Below are 20,543 nucleotides of genomic sequence, written 5' to 3' on the forward strand. Positions count from 1 at the left end.
AGATGATCATTGTGGTCTCTTCTAACTCTACAATTCTATGATTCAATGAACATACATCCGGGTGCCCTGATACTGGCACAGCCTGCATATATATAAAGCCCCCTTTCATACTTCTGTAACAAATTCCCCCCAAAAATGGGGATGGGTGGAGAAAAATGTTCAGAAAATAGGCTCCACCATTTTTAGCTTGACCATTACTTTTTCTAACAGCAAAAATAAATATATTTTTTACAAGGGTTGGCATTCCCCCCCCCCCTTTAGCTCAGATTTTCAGATTCTAAAATATGCCTGCAGGCTGTGAAAAGTTCCCTCTGAGTACAATCTCGGGGGCCTTCTGCAGAACCACCCCTACCATGGGAGCATTTTAGCAGGCCTTCTTGAATAATTATTCTTCCTGGCTGAACTAAGAAGTCTCACTACCGGCATAAATGCGAACGTAAGATTTTAAACAATTCGGTAACGTATTGCTGTCTGCATCTCAATCACTTGCTGCCACATGCTAAAAGATTGTGCATATTTCAGTCACATCAAGGACTTTGAGGTATCCTGTCCCAAATGACTACTGTGGGGTTTCCTCTTTTTGTAGTCTTAAGCCTTAAATCCTTAAAAGCTAGGTATTTGGTTGGTTTGTTTTTCTGAAGTGAGCCCATTTTTTAAAAAAAAGGCTGTTCTGCTTGCAGAAGTATTTGATTCCTAGTACTGCAGCAGGGGGCTTATAATCTTCCAAGTATATATATATCCATTATCTAAACAAGATAAGAGAGAAAAAATTGCAGTGTAACAGCAGCAAGGCTTCTGGAAAGACTGTTGTCCAATTTTCTCAACAGGGGAGCAGAGGTTCTCAGTCTTCCATATTTTACACAAGAAACAATTGCTTTGTGTTATTACTGTACACTCACAGTTATTTTATTAGGGTTATGACTTCCTGTGCACTTATATTAAAATTCTGTACAGTGGTTTATGACAGTGGTGCCTGCAGTGGGCGGGAAGGAAAGAGGATGTAGAAATCATAGACTAATGTAATAACAGAATATAACTCTGGGATATTGAGATGGGAAATGGGTATTTTATGACTTGCAAGTTTCAAGTGAACAATATTGATTAGTCAGGGATAAATGTCTGTTGGAGGTTTAAAATCTAAACTAAGCCACTTCTTTTTAAATATTAAATTGTAAAGTCTCGGCTGGAACATATACAGATATTTATGTGTGACTGCAATTTGGCTGGAAGGTGTCACTTAGGTGTAAAGGGCAGCAAATTTGGTTGTATCCTTGTAAATTTATTAACTGTGCTATCCTATGGATGTCTTTTCAGAAGTAAATCTTACTGAGTTCAGTGGGGACATACCCCCAGGTAAATGTGTGTAGATGTCAAACAGATAAATGACTTTTAGAACACATCTGAAGGCTTCAGGTAAGTTTTCAATGGCTGATATTTTATTGTGACTTAACATTTTGTTGGGATTCAACCAGAGTGGCTGGGGCAACCCAGTAAGATTCAGAGATGGATGACATATAAATATTTATCATCATCATCATTATCACTATCATCACCATTAAAGAAATTATCAATATGCTTGAGACACATTTAGGATGAGCTTTCACAATATACCGTATTTTTCGCCGTATAGGACGCACCGGCCCATAGGACGCACCTAGTTTTCAGGGGGGGAAATCAAGTAAAAAAATATGATTTCCCCCCCGCAGCTCTGGGAGCAGTGGACAGGCTGCACGCAGCCTGTGCACTACCCCAAGACCTTCTCCCTGCTTTTGTGGGAGGTGGCGGAATTCCCCCACCTCCTGCAAAAGCCCACAGGAGCCCAGCGTGACTCCTGCGGGCTTTTCGACCAGGAGGGAGAAGGGACTGAAACGGCCAGTCAGTCCCTTCTCCCTCCTTGGGGAAAAGCCCCCAAGAGCGGAGCCCCTTTAAAGAGTGCGCGGCTTTTGCGGGCTTTTGTGGGAGGTGGGGGAATTCCCCCATCTGCCGCAAAAGCCCGCAGGAGGGTTGGAGAGTAGCGGGAAGGCATCGCGCGCCTCCCCGCTGCCCCCCATCCTCTGGGGCTGGCAATGGGGGAAGCGCTCCGGAGGCTTCGCGTTGCTTCCGCTGAAGCCAGGAGAGTCTGCTCTTTGAGGCTGGCGGTGGGGAAAGCAGTGCTTCCCCCATCGTCCGCCCCAGAGGATGGGGGGCAGCAGGAAGGCGCGCAACGCCTTCTCGCTACTCTCCAACCCGGCTTCGAGGCTGGCGGTGGGGAAAGCAGCGCTTCCCCCATCGCCCGCCCCAGAGGATGGGGGGCAGCAGGAAGGCGCGCAACGCCTTCCCGCTACTCTCCAACCCGGCTTCGAGGCTGGCTGTGGGGAAAGCAGCGCTTCCCCCATCAACAGCCCCAGAGGATGGGGGGCAGCGGGGAGGCGCGCAATGCCTTCCTGCTACTCTCCAACCCTCCTGCGGGCTTTTGCGGGAGATGGGGGGAATTCCCCCACCTCCCGCAAAAGCCGCGCGCTATTTAAAGGGTGCGCGGTTCATGCGGGCTTTCCTAGGAGGTGGGGGAATTCCCCCCCCAAAAAAAGCCAGCAGAAGCCGCGGAGCCCCTTTAAAGAGCACGCGGCTTTTGTGGGAGGTGGGGGAATTCCCCCATCTCCCGCAAAAGCCCGCAGGAGGGTTGGAGAGTAGCGGGAAGGCGTCGCGCGCTTTCCTGCTGCCCCCCATCCTTTGGGGCGGGCAATGGGGGAAGCGCTGCTTTTCCCACCACCAGCCTCAAAGAGCAGACTCTCCTGGCTTCAGCGGAAGCAACGCGAAGCCTCTGGAGCGCAGGCTTCGGAAGCTTCGCGTTGCTATCGCTGAAGCCAAGGAGCCTGCATTCGCCTCATGAGACGCACACACATTTCCCCTTCTTTTTTGGAGGGGAAAAAGTGCATCTTATAGGGCGAAAAATACAGTAATTTTGGGAGGAAGATGCTTACTTTTTGTAAAGTTTTTGTGAGGGGATCTAGCCATATGGACAAATCTTCACAAGAAAGCTTAGGATGATAACTGAGAAAAGTTACCATGTGAAGCTTTCTACCTCTCAAAAATGACTGTGACAATTCACCTTCCTCGACCTCGCCCCTTAAAGTCAGAATTAATTACATAATAACAAATGTTTGGAATTCTGTTACTGAAGTAACAGAAACATTGTGTTACACACGATCACAAAATGGGGTTATCATGAAAGACAAAAAACTGACCACATTTTTCTGCATTTCATTTGAAAATTGTGCTTTAGGTTGCTTCCCCCCGCCCTGCCAAATGTTGGGAAGCAAAAAGCTTCTGTATCTCCACATTTTTCAGTCTTCTGTCTTTTTAATAATTTAACTCCCAACTCTTAACTCTAAGCTCGTTCACCCTTCAGCTTGAAAATCACTCACAGACCATTCTTTGTATAAAGATTTTTTTCCACATTACTTACTGTCTTCGCTTGAATAGCCAGTTATTATATTGGGCTCAGGGCCAGACCCAAAGCTATTCACTGCCTGAACTTTGATATCATAAGGTACAAAGGTGGGGGTGTTCTTCAATACCAAGAAATGTTTTTTCACTGTTTCTTCATCCCATTCAACATTATCCTGTTGTTTCCAGTTCACTTTGTACTCCAGCCCTGGTCCATTCTGCTCCATGGGCTTCAGTGGCTGCAAATGAAGAAGAAAAGGAATCAGGTACTGTTGTTGTTGTGCTGGCTTACAGGAAACACTCTTTCATGAAACAGTTGGCTATATAATTCAGAAGTGCATCACAAAGATTGCTTTAAGTAAGGCAAACATCACAAAGATAGGCTTAAGGTAAGTGAAGGACAGAACGTTATGGCTTTTTAAAAGCCAGCAAGAGAGGGAAACAGATGGGTTGAAAGCACATTGATTATTAAATCATATACTTTAATGTTGGAGGCATTACCTCTCAATTTGCAGTACATTTTACCATGTCAATCAACTCACATGAAAATGTGTCATTTGTACTGTGGTTACACTATGACAGTTCTTTCAAAAAAATGTTCCATTGCAGATTTGTCCATTAAAACATAAGATTACCCTACAGAGTATTAAACAACTGATCACAAACTATATCTGATTGACTTATTGGATAATAATATTTTTATGGCTCATCTGAGGTACTCATCTAGCTCAGAGTCATTTACACAACAGTAATATGTATAAACTTCTCTCTTTCCTCCTCTCTGATTTTCCTCTGTCAAAGATGTATATTGGAAGTTCCTTGTGGGCAGGACCTGCCTTTTTGCAATAATAATAATAATAATAATAATAATAATAATAATAATAATAATAAAAAAAACATTGTAACCTGCCCATCTGACTGGGTTGCCCCAGCCACTCTGTTACTCTGTAAATTGCTATGTCCAATGATGTCCTTGTATAAATAATAATAGCTGGTAAAATAATTTGCCAGAGGGAAAGAGGAGAAAGAAAAAGAGAATGAGGATGAATAAAAAACAGTTAAGTTTGCTTGTTGTGGTTTATAGAAGGCACCTGCATTCATGAATACATGGCATAATTTCTACATTTGCAGTCCTTGTAATGAAGGAAGCCAAAATGGAGGATATGGTGGAAACTGCCAAGCGTCAATTCACAGAAAACTGGAGGCAAAATGTTATGGGCTCACAGTCTCATTTCTACCCAAGGGATTTTGCATTTCATCAAACAATCTCCTTTGAAACTATTATTAAGGGCTGGGGCAGGTAGAATCCAAAGCAGTAATTAAACTTAATTCTTTCTTTAGACCTTCTTAGCTACTTCTATGTTTTCAAAAACAGAATCATTAGTAAGAAATTATTAGAAAACAGGAGCTAAGGGGAGATGTAAGGAATAAAAGACAAAATCAAGGATGGTGGAGATTAAAGCTATTTCCTAGATGTTATCCTACAATTTTTCTTTCAGCTGCAATGAAGGTTGCTTTTGTTTTGCTTTTAAATCACATATTCAGCCCAGCGCTATGCATGCCCACTCCGAAAGTCCACTGTGTTCTCTGAGGCTTATTAAAAAATGAACCAGGTAATTTCACTTGGACCATAGCAATTGTGTCTATACCTTCAATTAAAAGAGCATTACCTCCCATGTCATGTTCATTTCATGTGGTTCAGAAGATTCAATTCGGATGTTTTCCGGGTTCTTGTCTGGAGCTATGCATCAATAAAATACAATGCAAGAGTATTTTAATTAACCAGTCTTTGTCCCTTATTCTTCATATGTCTACATTTACTTTATATGGTAAATTGATTAACTGCTGGCTAATTATGTGAATTTCCTAGTAATGATTATTATACAGCAGTAAATTATTCCAAAATAAACTTTGAAAAACTTCAGATGAATTTTACATTCACTGTGCAATAAAGTTATCATTTTTAACACACTGCGCCATTTATGGTGGCTTGTGACTTGTTATGATAACCACACACAACTCCTTGCAAATTGGATTTCAAAGAATGGATATATCAGCTACATTCAAATTATTATATTTTTGTTTAATAAGTTGAGCTGTGAACAAGGCATTGGGCCATGCACACAGCCTCTCTGCTCCCCCCTACTCACCTGCAAGAAAACAGATCAGTAATTCTTCCATTAACTATAGTTTCTCATTTTTTCCAAACTGGGAAACTGATTATGGGAAGATTATGGGAAGATTGCTTAATATTTCATTTTGGTCCAGCCATTAACCATAGTTTGCCAGTTCAGCAAAACCAGGAAATAATAATAGTGAATGGAGAGCCTTCCTACTGTAGTTTGTTTGCTGGCTCACATGAGGGAATGAGCACAAGGAGTTCCACTATCTTAAGGAGCCATTTTGAGATGAAAGAATTACATTATAACAGACATCCAGTAAATAAATTCATCCCAGGACACCCTTGGATAATATGATCAATTGTCATGTAAAAAGCACAACAACAAAAACCCCACACCATAAAATGGATATGGTTTCAGTCATTTTGGTTAAAATGATTGAATAAGAACTAAATGGTAGTTTCACAAAGCACCAGATGTTAATGGGATTATTTTAAAGAGTTGGCCCATTGGGACTAGGAAAACAGAAGGTGTATCATTAGAAGGAGGCACAGTTTGAAAGCTAGGAAAGGCACAGAGACAAAAGTTTTTTAAAATGTTAAGAGAATATAAATGAAGAAACCTTGCAGAACAGCTGTTCTATAAAAGGATTTTCAGGAGCCAGTTATTTCATGTTATACCAAGAGAAATTGGTTGTGAATAGAAATTTATCCAAAGTCCTGTGCTGCTATGAGACTCACTATAAATCTTGCTAAATAGCCCATCCAGAAGGCATGGTGTCTACATAAAAGAAGAAGAAAGCTAGCCTGAGTCTTAAAAGCAGTATATTTGGAGCCTAACTACATGTTTTGTTAATTGTGCAGTTTCTCAGAAGATATTTTAAAAATGGAATCCTTAAGTACATTTGTTTTCTAGCTGTAAAACAGCCTTTTCTGAGGTGTTGCAACCCAAACTGTACAAAGTATTCCAAATTTTGTCTTACTGATTGTCCTACCTGTATGGAGCATTGCCATGTACAAATAACTTCTATTCCTTGGATCTTATATTCCCAAAGATTGGGGCTGAACCATCATATATGTCTTGTTTTTGGCAGTCTTTGGTACAACCTGAAACCTGCATAGCCCTTAAGAATGCATCATTCCACATTCCATCTTGGAACTATGAATGGAATGGAATTCCAGAGCATAACCATCAGCCCCACCCCCTTTGTTTACCATTTAGTACGCTAAAGAGACTAAACAGGTGTACAGGTGTGGAGAACTCTAAAGCTGCAATACTATTTTGTGACAGATTGATTGGCTAATAATGATTTTGCTCTAAAACAAATTTTGGAATGTTTCTGATGGGCCAACACAGCTACCTGTACTTTTTGTTAGGATATAGTTCTGTTCCACCTTAAAAGGGACAGGCATGACTGTTGTGTGTCACATGCCTGTTTACATTTCCAGCACAGTCTGCTGGGAACTTCCATTTTGTATATTGCTTTTGTATTGCTGTTTTGCTCTGGAGAAGAAGGGAAGCAGACATGTTTTTCCTTTGTCCCTGCTGCTGAATAAAAAGCTGTATATAATGCTTACACATGGCTCTGTCCGCCACTTCCGTTGTGGAGATTTATTCACTCTGCTAATTAGCATGCTTGGTAGCTTCAGAAGGCTACTGAGGCTCGAGTCGCTGATTGATTGATGCTGTTCTGTGACCTGGAGATCACCCGGCTGCCGGCCGGTGGCTGGAGCCAGCTTGGGGCCTGCCTGATGCCCCAGTCTCCCTGGCAGCATCCCAACACTTTTAATGTACAATACTGTGTCCTCAATTAAATAAAACACTCTTTTCCTTTTGCTTCTCTTCTTATTTTTATTTTTATATTTCTGTTTCTTTTTCGTCTTTTCTCCTAGGTGTGTGTGTGTGTGTGTGTGTGTGTGAGAGAGAGAGAGAGAGAGAGAGAGAGAGAGAGAGAGAGAGAGAGAGAGAGACTATATGCACATGAAGGTGATGGCTGGCTAGTGAAGGACTCTAGAGGCAGGGAAGGAAAGATCTCCCAGGGTGGGAGGCTTGAAGAAGAAAGGGAATCTCCTAGGTGACAGCTGGGAGGGTCCACCCTCTTCTGTGTGAGACAAGGATTAAGATCTACCTTTGAGAGGGGGCTTTGTATTTTCTTCGCTCTTTTTTCTGTTGCTTTTTTCTTAAAATTTAGATTTGTTTGTTTTTTATTGCATTGTGTGATGGAAAAGTTTCAATAAAAAACTATAAATCAACAAAATATTATCTCCTTAAGAGCCACACTTTGAAAAGAGAGGATCACACACATTAAACCAGCCTTCCCCAACTTGGTGCCCTCAAGACATCTTGAACAACAACTCCCATCAGACCTAGCCAACATGGCCAATAGTCAGGAATGATGGAAGTTTTATTCCAAAACATCAGAAGGAACACAGATTGGGGAAGGCTGCTTTAAACAATATTTATATTTATCCACAACAGGGTCTGGCTTCACAATGTCAAGACTTGGCACCAATTACCGAGTGGGATAGGAGAAAGCAGCTCACCTCCAACCAAGCCTATAAGTTAATCTAAAACAAAACAAAGCTTAGGAACTTGTTTCCCCCACAAATCAAAACAAAGGCTCCTGAATATGCATCAGGTGTATTCTAGGCTAGTATACCCTGTTCAATATGATATAATTAAACACAAGAAACAGGTAGCAAAGCGTACCAGCTGGTGGTGTTTCATATCGTTCTGACGGTTCGCTAGGCTGGCTTCTCCCAACGGCATTGACAGATATAACACGGAACTGGTAATTTACATAAGGGGACAGTGGTAAGACAACTGTACTGTCATTCCCTGGGAGCCTGATTAATTCCTGCCACTTTCTGGGCTCCCATCGGTTCTCTTCAAATTCCACAATAGATTCTAGAAAGGAGACACAATTGTGGAGACACAATTAAGATCCCCAGAAACGAACTGGAAAGAAGGGAAGGAAATGATCAGCAACAAATAAAATCTTCACCAATAAAACTAATTAAGTGCAGCTTTCAGGGTAGTTTTGATCTAATTTCAAGAACTTGCTGTCACTCTATAAAAGTGAGGTGGCAACACTAGACTCCCGCTTACCATTAATTGGGCTGTTGTTACTGCTCCCAGCATTCCATGATAGCCTCACACTTCTGCTCTGTTTTTCGGAGAGGTGGAGGTCTTCTGGTGGGTCAGGGACATCTGTACAAGAAACGGAAGAAACATAAGAAGAATGGCATTTGGCTGCCGCGCTTCACTCTGAGCAAGAGACGTGTGCAATATTTTCAGGTGGGGCCTTCAGAGAAATCACACTGCTGCTTCTGACATTAGGGCTGTGCATATGACCCTGTCCATCTGTTCATGGAATACATGAGAGAAACGTCATACCAGCCAGCTATGCCCCCCCCCCAGTGCCGACATAGCTGCATGCCACACTCTTCATCTTTACCTATTTCACAAGAATAAAAGCTATGCCTGCAAAGAGCTCTTTGACACCTTAAAGACTGGCACAATTATTGTGGCGTAGGCTTCTGAGGACTACAGCAACACTTGTCTCTTGCATGAATTGGGCTACTCTAGAAAGTATAATCTGCACAGATTTTTGCACATATGCACACTTGTTGTTTTTAGCAAAATTATACAGGAGGGGAAATCCTACAGTGAATATTAAAAACATCCAGATTATAGGGGTCCAATGATTGAACTAGGAGTATTTGAAATTGCAGCATTGTTGCATACAGATGCTAAACAGGTACAGATCTGATCAGCTCTGTGGTCACTGGGAGTCCCATGTAAGAGAAGGGCAAAAAATGTAGTAAATATGTAATGCTATGTAATCTGTAATCCATACTTGTGTGGCAGAATACCTGGGCCTTAGCTGAGTGGTACGCCACATACTTTGCAGGCAAAGGGTCCCAGCTTCAAACCCTGGTATCTTCTGGTAGGGCTGGGCATGTCCACTGTCTGAAACCCCAGAGAGTCACTGCCAGTCCGTGTGGACAATGCAGAGCTCAATGGACCAATGGTCTGACTCACTTTAAGGCAGCTTCTTATGTTATTTTGGAGGGGCAGAGCAGAAGGTGGTCTGTCCTATCAAACTTAAAAGGCCAGCTTTGGCATTCACCACTTCCTTCACAGGAAGACTGTTGAGCGAATAAAACATTTCCATGTGAAACTTGGGAGCAAAGCGTATGCAGTGAGAAATACAGTTGTTTTCCAAGGCCAGGCTCAAAACGCATTTCAGGCATCCACTCTATAATACTAGTGGGATGGGCACTGGCATCCAATATTTGTCCCTCATGCATTGCATATGATACTTCTTTCCGCTCCAATAGCCAGAACCGTTCCCCAACAAAGGTCAAATTCTATTTCTTGTCTCAGCCGCAGCAGGATTCTTATTAAGCAACTGTCCTGGTAGCAGGAAAGCAATGAGGCAGAGCTGGAGGAGGATTTCTACATAAATATGTGGTTTTTATAGATGGCTAAGAATAGAAGTGCAGGGTTTTTTAAAAGGCAGCAGTGTGTGGTTGTCTGGGAGTTAGATTTGAAATGACAATGTATGGGGAAAAGAAGGATCACAGTTGGGGGTAGCATTTGCAGGGCCGTAATGAGACTGGCAGCCCAGGAGGATTTTAATACGTGTAAGGAAAAATGGGGGAAGAGGTGGATGTCATCCAGTTTAAAAATGAACCCCTCTTATGTGATGCTCATTCATCAATAAATATGTGAGTTGCACTGAAAAACACCCCTTCAGTTGGGCAGGAGGCCTTTGAAAGTCACCCCTCCTAGAACCTTACGACTCCAACTGAATGAGAGAGGTTACCCCAAAGGTGAGACATATCCTGCTCAAGGGTCCCAGAGCCCTGATTGGCAGGAGTTGGGAGCTGCCATTCACCCTAAAAGTTGCCTAAGGGTGCTCACCGACCCTTGTCCCTTCCTAGTGAATCTCCCATGCACAGCCTGGTAAGAGTGTGGTGCTAATAACACCAAGGTTGCAGGTTTGATCCCTGTATGGGACAGCTACATATTCTTTCATTGCATGGGGGGGTGGACTAGAGGATCCTCAGGGTCCCTTCCAACTGTACAGTCCTATGATTCTATGATTCTATCCCAGCTTAAATGTGGCCATTGAATTAACCTAAGCCAATGGCATGCCTGCAAAACTGCAACCTGGTACATATTTCAAAGTAGTCAGGAGTCAGAAGAATATGTCAGCAGAGCACACAAACAGACAGGCCAGAAACAAGCCTACACAGTCCTGAAGTGAACGGAAAATCTTGCACTGAGAAATGAGAAGAGGCTAAGGGGGCAGAAGGTGGAGGAGCCTTAGACAGACTCCTGTGTTTCCCTCTCCTAGCATCCACATGGCATATGCCCCAAAGCCATGACTCACCCCTCCTCTGTCCCAGAAGCAACATCGCCCCTGTCCAAAGCCCTCAGGGTCAGGCGGCAAAGCGGCCATTTATGAAATGTGCATGTGAATAAATTGTGCCGAATCTGACTGATGTTGCAATGGGCCCAAATCTTCAGAACAAGAGCCATTACTTGGCAGAGAAGGAGTAAGAACAGATTTTCCCAGAGGGATTTAAATAAAGCATCAAAATAACTCAGCATGCAAGCAGTGGTTTAAAATTTACTTACAAAGGACAGTTATGCGGGAATCATCTGTGGCAATGTCAAGAGATGTGCGGCCTACGCAGGTGTACACACCCTGATCTTCTAATTCCACATTTGATATAATCAAAGTGTCCATCTCCATAATTATTCTGCGAAGGAAAGTACAAATAAGACACAAATGACAGAGCAATAATAAAACTAGCATCCTGAATCTGCTTTCTTTACCTCACCTTGCCAAGCCTGCACATGGAAATTCTCTCACAATGAGGCAGCTTGCAATAATGCTTAAGTTGCATTTTAGGTAGTAAATTCATCACACACACACACACACACACACACACACACAAACAAATGCAAACATACACATTGCTAGCATTAACTACCAACACAGTTTCAAGCACCTGCAACTGATCATACCAACTTATAACAGCCATAGTTCTAGTAATCTGCTTTCAGGAAATTTGGAGATTATTCATCTACAGTCCCCAGTCCACAAAGTGCTAGACAATTCTTATTTTTCATTCCAACAACCCTGAGAGATAGATTAGACTGAGTGCTAATGACTAAATTCTTACAGGTCAAACCAGGCAAGATGAGAAATGGATGTGATCTAAATTTCCAGTGTTTCATTTCCTCCCCCTTGATAGTAGTCAAGGGGAAGATATGAATTGGATCAGCACCATACGACTAAGGAAAGGGGAGGTTTAACCCCTAAGTTACAGTGCTATTTCCCATGTACATGGCCAGAAAGCATCTCAGTTGCCTTTTTCCACCTGGCCTGGGAGGGGAGGGCCCAACTGACTCCAGCTACAAAAGCTGAGGCTGCTGAATAAACTATTGGGCTGGAGTGTTTTGTTGTGGGGGGGGTGGGATTGTCGCTGTTATGTTTGTTTGTTTTTTGTATCTTTGTTTTAGATTTTGTTGTGATTTATGCGGAATTTGTCCAGTCTGCTTATAATATTTTTAATGTTTAATTTATTCTTTATGTTGGGACATGGGTGGTGCTGTGGGTTAAACCACAGAGCCTAGGACTTGCTAATCAGAAGATCAGCGGTTCGAATCCCCGTGATGGGATGAGCTCCTGTTGCTCGGTCCCTGCTCCTGCCAACCTAGCAGTTTGAAAGCACGTCAAAGTGCTAGTAGATAAATAGGTACCACTTCAGCGGGAAGGTAAACGGTGTTTCCATGCGCTGCTCTGGTTCGCCAGAAGCAGTTTAGTCATGTTGGCCACATGACCCGGAAGCTGTACGCCGGCTCCCTCGGCCAATAAAGCAAGATGAACGCTGCAACTCCAGAGTCGGTCGCGACTGGACCTAATGGTCAGGGGTCCCTTTACCTTTACCTTATTCTTTATAGCTACTTTTGTGATGTTGTAGTTATGTGTTTTTTCGTGTTGTAAGCCACCTTGAGCATGCTTAGAATTGTGGAAAGGTGGCATACAAATAAAATTATGTTATATACAGTGCTTTTTTCTGGGGGAACACGGGGGTACGCATGCCCCTAAACATTTTTTTGAATCTTTGTCCATTTACTGTATTTATTTTTCCCAATTTGAACTACAAAATGGTAATTTTCTTGAGTCAAAATGAGAGAACCCCTAAATATTTTTTTTAAGGAAAAAAGCACTGGTTATATATTTAATATCAAAGGCCTCCCAATTTATTGCTTGTAACACTGGGGGAGAAACATACATAATAATAGCTATGAGGGGTTGATACTGGGAAAGCAACACAAGGGAAGGGCTAATCTCCCCTTCCCTAAGGGTCACAAAAGTCCTGATCCAATTCTTCCCTTTTGCCATGAAAATGCAAAGGAAAGTTGGGAGAGCCAATCATGGATATTCCACATCTCATCTACTTTGCTCTATGTTGAAAGGCCCTGTTTGTGGAACGGAATGTTTAAATGTGCCATTCAGCAGTGTGGACATCTGCACAGATGTGTTTTCAGAGTGACAGTGAACCAGGGGAGGTCTGCAGCTCAGTGGAAAAGCACAAGCTTTGCAGTCAAAAGGAATGGGTTCAGTCCAGGATAAGGCTGGGAAACACCATTTCTGAAACTCCGCAGAACCACTTCCAGTCAGTCCTGGAAGTGACAACACTGAGCTATATTTAGAAAAGGTAGTTCCCTATGTTCCTGACTGGCACTTGAATTTAGATAATAGTATCTGCACTTTTTAAGCCAGGAATGATCAGCTGTTGTCTCATAACCGCCACCCCAAAAACAAAATTAAAAAAACCAAATTAACAGGCTTTCTAGCAGGTTTCAACAGATAAGCAGCACAATCTGTTCATGCATAATGTTGCACATCAATATTGGGTATATATATACAGTATATGTACAACTCAAAAGAAAAAAAGAGGTGCAAGATAATGTTGAAAACATTATTGGTGGAATGTCCAGAAACCATAGATAATTATTTCAGGGACACATGTGGCCCATAGGCCAAAATCTGGTAAACCGCATTGTACATGCTTAATGAGTTAACAAGGTGGAGGTTTGTTTGTTTTTACTTGTTCTGGCTACATTATTTAACAAAATAAAATACCTCATAATCTGAACATGTGATGATATCAGCAAAACACGACTTGTATTTGGTTAGTTTATTTGACTGGTTTGTTCAGTTCTGACCTATTCAAAATAAGTGTACATCTGGCCTACTGGATAGAAAATGTAGATTTAGAGCTGTGCTTTCACCACTAGAGGTCCTTCCAGGACAACTATGAAATTATGTGCAGAACTATAAGGCTGCTTATATCTTACTGAGATAGAAAGTCATTCCACTTTCATAGAATCATAGATTTGTAGACTTGGAAGAGACCCCAACAATCATCTATCCCAGTCCCTGCAATGCAGGAAACTTTTGCCCAATGTGGGGCTCGGACCCACAGCTCTGAGACTAAGAGTCTCATGCCATACCGACTACCAGTTTTCCAATTTTATCCCTTTTGTAGCAGTCCAGAGGCTGCTGGACTAGTTTCATGCTGACTGAGTCTGATGGTAGCTGGAGTCTGACAACTTCTGGAGGGCCAAAGATTAGTCACCTCTGCTTCAAGGGCTCATACAACATCTTGCCAAGGTCAACAAGAGATATTCTATTGACCCCATTAGGAAAAACTAGATATTTAAGCAAAATACAGGGACAACCAATGGGTTGTAGGACTTACAATGTGCCACTGCCAAAAGAATCCTTAATCCCATACTCTACGTTTCTAGTTGACTGTACCAGGATAGGATTGCATAGTGATTTATATGTATATTTTATGGTTCTGCACTGGGAAGTTTCTGAAGGGTTCAAGTGGGCAGAAAGGCAGTCTGCAAATACATGAAATTATTTTTTAATGGTTTATGTAATGCTTTTAGAGCAACTTTCATCAAGCTGGTGCCCTCCAGATATCTTGGTCTATGACTTCCATCAGACTCAGCTAGCATGGTCAATAGTCAGGGATCATGAGAGCTGTAGTCCAAAATATCTGGAGACTATACCAGGTTTGGAAAGCCTGGGTTTCACTCAATGCACATTATCCCAGTAGTGCTCAGCACTGTTAGGTAGATCTGCATTGGCTTGGAGGAAGAGAAGCTTCCTCCGATGGAGGCACTTTCTCTGTCGCAGGGTGCAACTTTTCCCAATGGACACTTCTCCGAATCCATTATGTCTGTGTTGCAAAAAATAAATAAAAAAAATAAAAAAATAAAAATGAGGCCATGAGAAAGGCAAGTGGCATGCCTCACGGTATGTGATACTAGTTACAGATAGGTAGCCGTGTTGGTCTGCCATAGTCAAAACAAAACAAATTCCTTCCAGTAGCACCTGTGTATCTGAAGAAGTGTGCATGCACACGAAAGCTCATACCAAGAACTGACTTAGTTGGTCTTTAAGGTGCTACTGGAAGGAATTTGGTATGTGATACTGTCTCCAACGTCCACCTGCTAGATGGCACAGCATAACTCCCCAAACCCAGGGTGCCGCTAGACACAAAGGAAGCTAACATATACTGAATCCCTCCAGTTTAATCATGTCTGTATTAATCTCCCAGACAGGGGACACCGAGCCCAACTTGGAGACACCAGGGATTGAACCTGGAACCTTCTTCGTGAAAGCAGATGTGTTCTGCTATTGGGCTACAGCCTCTCGCTGATCCACTGTCACTCTGAAAACAACACATACAAGTATGGTGTAAAACGTGCTCGTTTCGGCAGCACATATACTAAAATTGGAACAATACAGAGAAGATTAGCACGGCCCCTGCGCAAGGATGACACGCAAATATGTGAAGCGTTCCATATTTAATTTTTTTTTTTGAAAGTATGGTGTAAAACATCCCATTCCACTTATTTGTTGCTGACCCAGGAACTCCTGTATGTCCAAGCTTGCCTATGTTATTACTCCTGCAAAAGGGGTGGTGATATTTTAAACACTCCTGTGGAAATCAATGGGAAGTCTCATATAAGACCTCACTGTGCCGGGCTCTCTGCTGCAGAGGATTACAGCACAAGAAACAACTACAACTATTTGATGCCAGAATCAACAGTCATTAGAAGCTGCCTGTGGCATTTGCCCTCCTAGGTGTATGACATCATACTGGGTTCATAAGGAAAGGGTTAACTAATTGTCAAATGACTAACCAATGGGAACCCAAGGGGAGGAGTTAGAGTTAGAGTTAGGGTGGTTGAGAAGTCATTCAGGAGTTAGAGAAGAGACAGAGAGGATAAGTCTGTGGGTTGGGCTAGTCTGATGTGAGAGAGTGAGAGAATCTGTAAAGAGGACTCAGTCAAACAGTTCATATAATCAGTCAGAAGGTTTTAGGAAGGTATAGGCCGGTAAAGAAACTAAAGTTAAGAAACTGACAGGAATATTATCTGAGAAACCATAAACTTGTTAATGCTTATAAAATAAACTTGGTTATTTGGTTCAATTTTAACAACTGTCTGGACTCAGTGTTTTACCCGAGAATAACGGGTTGGTGCCAACGGGGAAGCGAGCACAGTGGTGGCACAGGGATCAATAGATCGTTAAACGTCCATGTGTGATCGCCACACTGCCCATTAGGGAAGGACCATAAGTGCACAATCATATTCCCATGAATAAAAATTATTTATGTAAAAAGAAAGCAGAATAAGAAGAAAACTCTCATTTGTTACCTCCCATCCTCTGTGTCATTCTTTACAAGCTCCTCTCCGTCCTTTCTCCAAGAGATTTGAAAGTGGTGTTTCAAATGGGAGTCAAACTCAGCATGGCATTTCAATGCAACTGGATGTGATTTCAAAATTTGTGGGTTCTTCGGCAGAACAGATATTTTGGTAGCATCTAATAAGTGAAGAAAGACATTTGCCATTTGTTCATGTATACAATGAGCAAATTGCTTTACAGTCCTTGTGCCATTCCTTCACATAAGAATAAGGGAGTTATCAATCCCGTTTTGCATATGATAATGATGCATTACACTTCCTTTGAGAAATTTCACCTGTCTTATTGAAATACTTTTGGCTGCCCTTGTATAGTTCACCAGGAATGACTAGCAGCTTTGCTTCAAGTTTTGGTTTAGGTAAACTCCAAGGATAACAGAGGGTTGTACAGATTTTCCAGACAAATGTCACTGTTCCTTTTGAAACCCTTTACTTTCCCCTTGACATTCCTCAGAAGCACTAAATTAGTTTCACATTTTATAAGTGAGCCAGAGTTATTTGGCCATCATTCATTGTTCAGACTGACTCCTGAAAAGCTCTCCAGTGAAACATATGAAAACAGGGATGAGTGAATCTGTCGATTTTGGCTTCTCTGGGTTTCTTGCTTTCCCAGTCTTAAGTTCGGTCCTCCATATTTCTGTATACTTTAAAAGAAATCCTTGTGCAAGTTTCTCCCATAATATACACATTTTTGTATGCCATTGTTTCTTATACAGATTTTTGCAAGCCATTTCCCCTAATAAAATGCATTTCTGTATGCTTTCCCCCTCCATTTTTACATCATCAGTCAGTTGAAGAACTGAATCACAAAATCTGGAGAGCTGCAAATTTGGAAGGACAGCTTTGTTTTGGTTTACAAGTTGTTACGGAAAATGTGAATTGGATACGCTAGCATTAAAATTCAAACTGAATTGAATTCCTTTGCCATCCCTAGAGTGAAAGACACACCTGTGGGGTGGGATCTCGGTTATTCACACATTTGCCCCTGCAGTGTGGGATGGCACTGCGCTATGGGTAGGAAATATAGCAGGGCCCTTTATGAAATTCATAGTTCCTGAGTTCCCATCCCACCTCCAGTTTAGCCAAATCATGTCCCACCTGTGCTTTGCTAAGAACAGTAGATAAGGGAGATAAGGGAGAAGGGAGAAATCACAAAAGGCAAATGGTTCATGGTCCCTTGGCCCACCTCCCATGAATTGAAAGCACCGGTGTGAAGATGAGCAACATTTTACTCAATGTCAGCAAATGTGATTAATTTGCTCTTGTGGATATGTGACCTAGGAAAGCAATAGGTTCGCAAATAATTTTTGCTGATCTACTAAAAAAATAGTGCTGGGACATAGAATCATGGAGTTGGAAGTGACCTTAGAGGTCCAACCCACTGTTCAATTCAGGATGCAACTACGGCGTCCCTGAAATTGGATTGTGCAGCGTCTGCTTAAATACCTCCACCAAAGACGAGCTGCTACCTCCCAAGGCAGTCTGTTCCATTCACTGTGTAAAATAGTATTTCATTGAGGAAACTCCACAACCATTATTAATATCAGCTTCAGGTCTCTCGTTTTGAATGGGGAGCATCCATAGTGATCAACCAGCCTTTAATTCAGGAACAATATGCAATTATGCAAACAGCATTATACTGCATTACACATATTTTGCTGCATTATGCAATTATATTTGTGGTTTTGAATAGGGAATGTTTTGAGTTAAGCACATCCATTAAGAAAATTGCATAGCTGCTTCTGATGCAATGTGTGATACCATTGTTTGGGGAGATGGAATTGTCTTCAGAATTAAACGGGGCGTTTTTCACATCTATACATGAGGCTAAAGCAATCAGATTTTTAATAGTAACTTGTGTTCATAGGAAGAATTACTTCTGACAGTAAGGCTAGCAGTGATAGCACGTCTCCCAGCAGAATTTTTCACCCAGCAAGTATAAGACCCAGCATCTTCCTTTCTCGTTACTCTGATTTCCAGGGTTCCATTCTGATCAGGATCAAGGTGCTGCATGTCGTAATCTTTAGTCCTAGGAAGTAAACCAGAACCACAAGTTATTTCATGCGGTTAGAGATTATGAGAATGTCAGGGCAGCCAGGTCTTAGCTTAACTACCATGATAGGAAGCAGAAGCAAAGCAATGGCTATAAATCAATATAGACATTTCTTCCTTTCAGTCTGAAAAGATGCTTCAGCTCATAAATGAAGGAAGACTTGTCTTTGAATGAGCTGGAATTACATAATTTTGAATTAAGGCCACACTCACACCGTGCTTTTAAAGTACATGGCTTCACTCAAAGAAAGCCAAAGTTAGTTAAGGGTGCTGTGGAGCAAACTACAGTTCCCATGAGTCTCATAACTGTTAATGTGCTATAAATGTGCTTTAAATGTACGGTGTGGATTTTACCTTAGATTTCATTTTCCCAGAAATTGTTTTCTTCACTGTCAGAAAGAATATGCACCTTCTTCCCACAGTGGCCATGTCCCGAAATTTCTCACCACCACATCAGGATATCTAGGATGATTGGCTAGTTCCATACGCTAACAACAGATTCTTCTTCTTCTTTTTATGGTTTTGTGTCAAACCATACAGCACTTCTAAATGTATTTTTGAATGCTACTCAACAATATTTTCATTTAATTAAATTCAGTGTATTTGTTTTGAGCATTAGCCATCGCAGAATTCCAGTAGTGGGATTTCTGGATCCTCCTTAATCAATACCCCTCATAAGCATACTTATGGCCAAGAGTTGGCATGCAAAGCCTCTTCTTTTTGCTGCGGACAAGTCTTTATGTGAGAAAAGATGTTCTGCTTTAGACCCTGCTTTTGCTGCACCTGCCTTCGCCTTCTGCTGCATATGTTTTGTGTAAGACAATAAGGAGGGAAATGGCAGAGGTGCAGGGTGCCTTTCAAGAATTTTCTGTGTATACTTACAAACCCTTGGTCCTTCATAAATGTGTGTGAAGACCCTCAAAACCACCCCCAAATGAAGACACAATAGACACAGATTTTAGTTGAAGGTTTTTGGCATTAAATTTTGGCCACAACTTTATTGATTACAGCATGTGAGTGGTTGCTTAGGCATTGGTTCCAGACTACCTGAAGCTGGCAGGAACAGGACTGACACTGGGCACCACCATATGTCAGTAAAGGAAAGCATCCTGGGGAAGTAAGAACTCCTTCGATCTCACAGCTCACCCCAGATGCTCCCAGCGGCTCTGGCGTGACCCTAGCCCCTTGACAGGGTTCGGACAAAAGCAAGGCGAGCCCCTGGATTCCTTTAACGGAATTCCCTAGCAGCAGCAATGGAAGGGCAGGCATAGCCAACAATGTCCCCTCCCCAAAACATTGAACCAAATGCCTAATCACCAACCTTATAAAGTTGTGACAATTTGCTACACGGTAGGCAAAAACCAAGTGGCACCAGCCAATCAGCCAAATGGCAAAATTCCTACCGGGCCTCTGCTCCAAAACAGACAACCCTTAGACAGGCATAGCAAGGTCATAAGGAAAACCCTAAATATAGGGAGAGGAGGGCGGGTGATCTGCTGCACGTCGCAAGAAAGCAAAACTCTCTAGTGATGTGCAGCAGCTTAAGTAGCCCCTTAGAAGCCAATAGCCAACCCAACTGACCAAATTTCTGCCCCAGCAACAGAGGGGCAACCAGTGGGTCATTGTGGCCATCCAAACGGTCCTGCCCCACAACAGGGAGGCAGTTTTTGGTGATCTCACCACAACACGTGCCCTCCACGATGGAGGACCCAACTTACAATAGTGACTAAGTTTATTGACCCATTTTGGGGTGAATGGTAAGATGTTTGCATTTCCTTCTCAACCTCGTTCTCTTTCTCTGGATTATCAGGTGTCTAGTGGTTTGGTTTAGGGTACTCAATCAGTTGTAGCTACTCAGAGGAGCTGCTGCTAGCTTTTCATGGAAATCAAGATTATAACCAATCAGGGTTATACTTTGGCCAACAGGGCCTCTTAGAGGACAATAACAGATCGTGAGTAGGAAAACGCAAGGAAAATGGGCCTAGTACACAACAAAGTTCCCTAAAGAATGAAGCAACAGAAGTTAAATTCTGAAGTGTTCTTTGTTATCTTTTCAAAACTAACATTTGCTTTTTATTAAGCCATCTAAATTGCACCTGAGCAAGAAAAGCCTCTGAGCAAACTAAGCTCTGTTGA

General features: G+C 42.2%; 1 protein-coding gene and 1 long non-coding RNA gene across 7 annotated transcripts in view; both read right to left on the minus strand.

Annotated features, from left to right (window-relative positions):
* Window positions 1-20,543, minus strand: part of LOC309337417 — a 345,606-nt gene that overhangs the window by 21,902 nt on the left and 303,161 nt on the right. The gene's annotated exons all lie outside the window — the stretch shown is intronic.
* CHL1 (cell adhesion molecule L1 like) overlaps window positions 1-20,543 on the minus strand; it is a 206,095-nt gene that overhangs the window by 21,902 nt on the left and 163,650 nt on the right. For all 6 annotated transcript variants that reach the window (XM_081852350.1, XM_081852347.1, XM_081852349.1 and 3 more), the window contains 7 exons: window positions 18,233-18,384; window positions 16,311-16,476; window positions 11,196-11,320; window positions 8,655-8,756; window positions 8,256-8,453; window positions 5,097-5,167; window positions 3,446-3,665 (listed from right to left, as the gene is read on the minus strand). In XM_081852350.1, coding sequence (XP_081708476.1) covers window positions 3,446-3,665; window positions 5,097-5,167; window positions 8,256-8,453; window positions 8,655-8,756; window positions 11,196-11,320; window positions 16,311-16,476; window positions 18,233-18,384 — 1,034 coding nt within the window. The remainder of the gene's footprint in view (window positions 1-3,445; window positions 3,666-5,096; window positions 5,168-8,255; window positions 8,454-8,654; window positions 8,757-11,195; window positions 11,321-16,310; window positions 16,477-18,232; window positions 18,385-20,543) is intronic.

This window comes from Podarcis erhardii (assembly GCF_964252035.2).
Source record: "Podarcis erhardii genome assembly, chromosome: 2".
Classification (NCBI taxonomy): domain Eukaryota; kingdom Metazoa; phylum Chordata; class Lepidosauria; order Squamata; family Lacertidae; genus Podarcis; species Podarcis erhardii.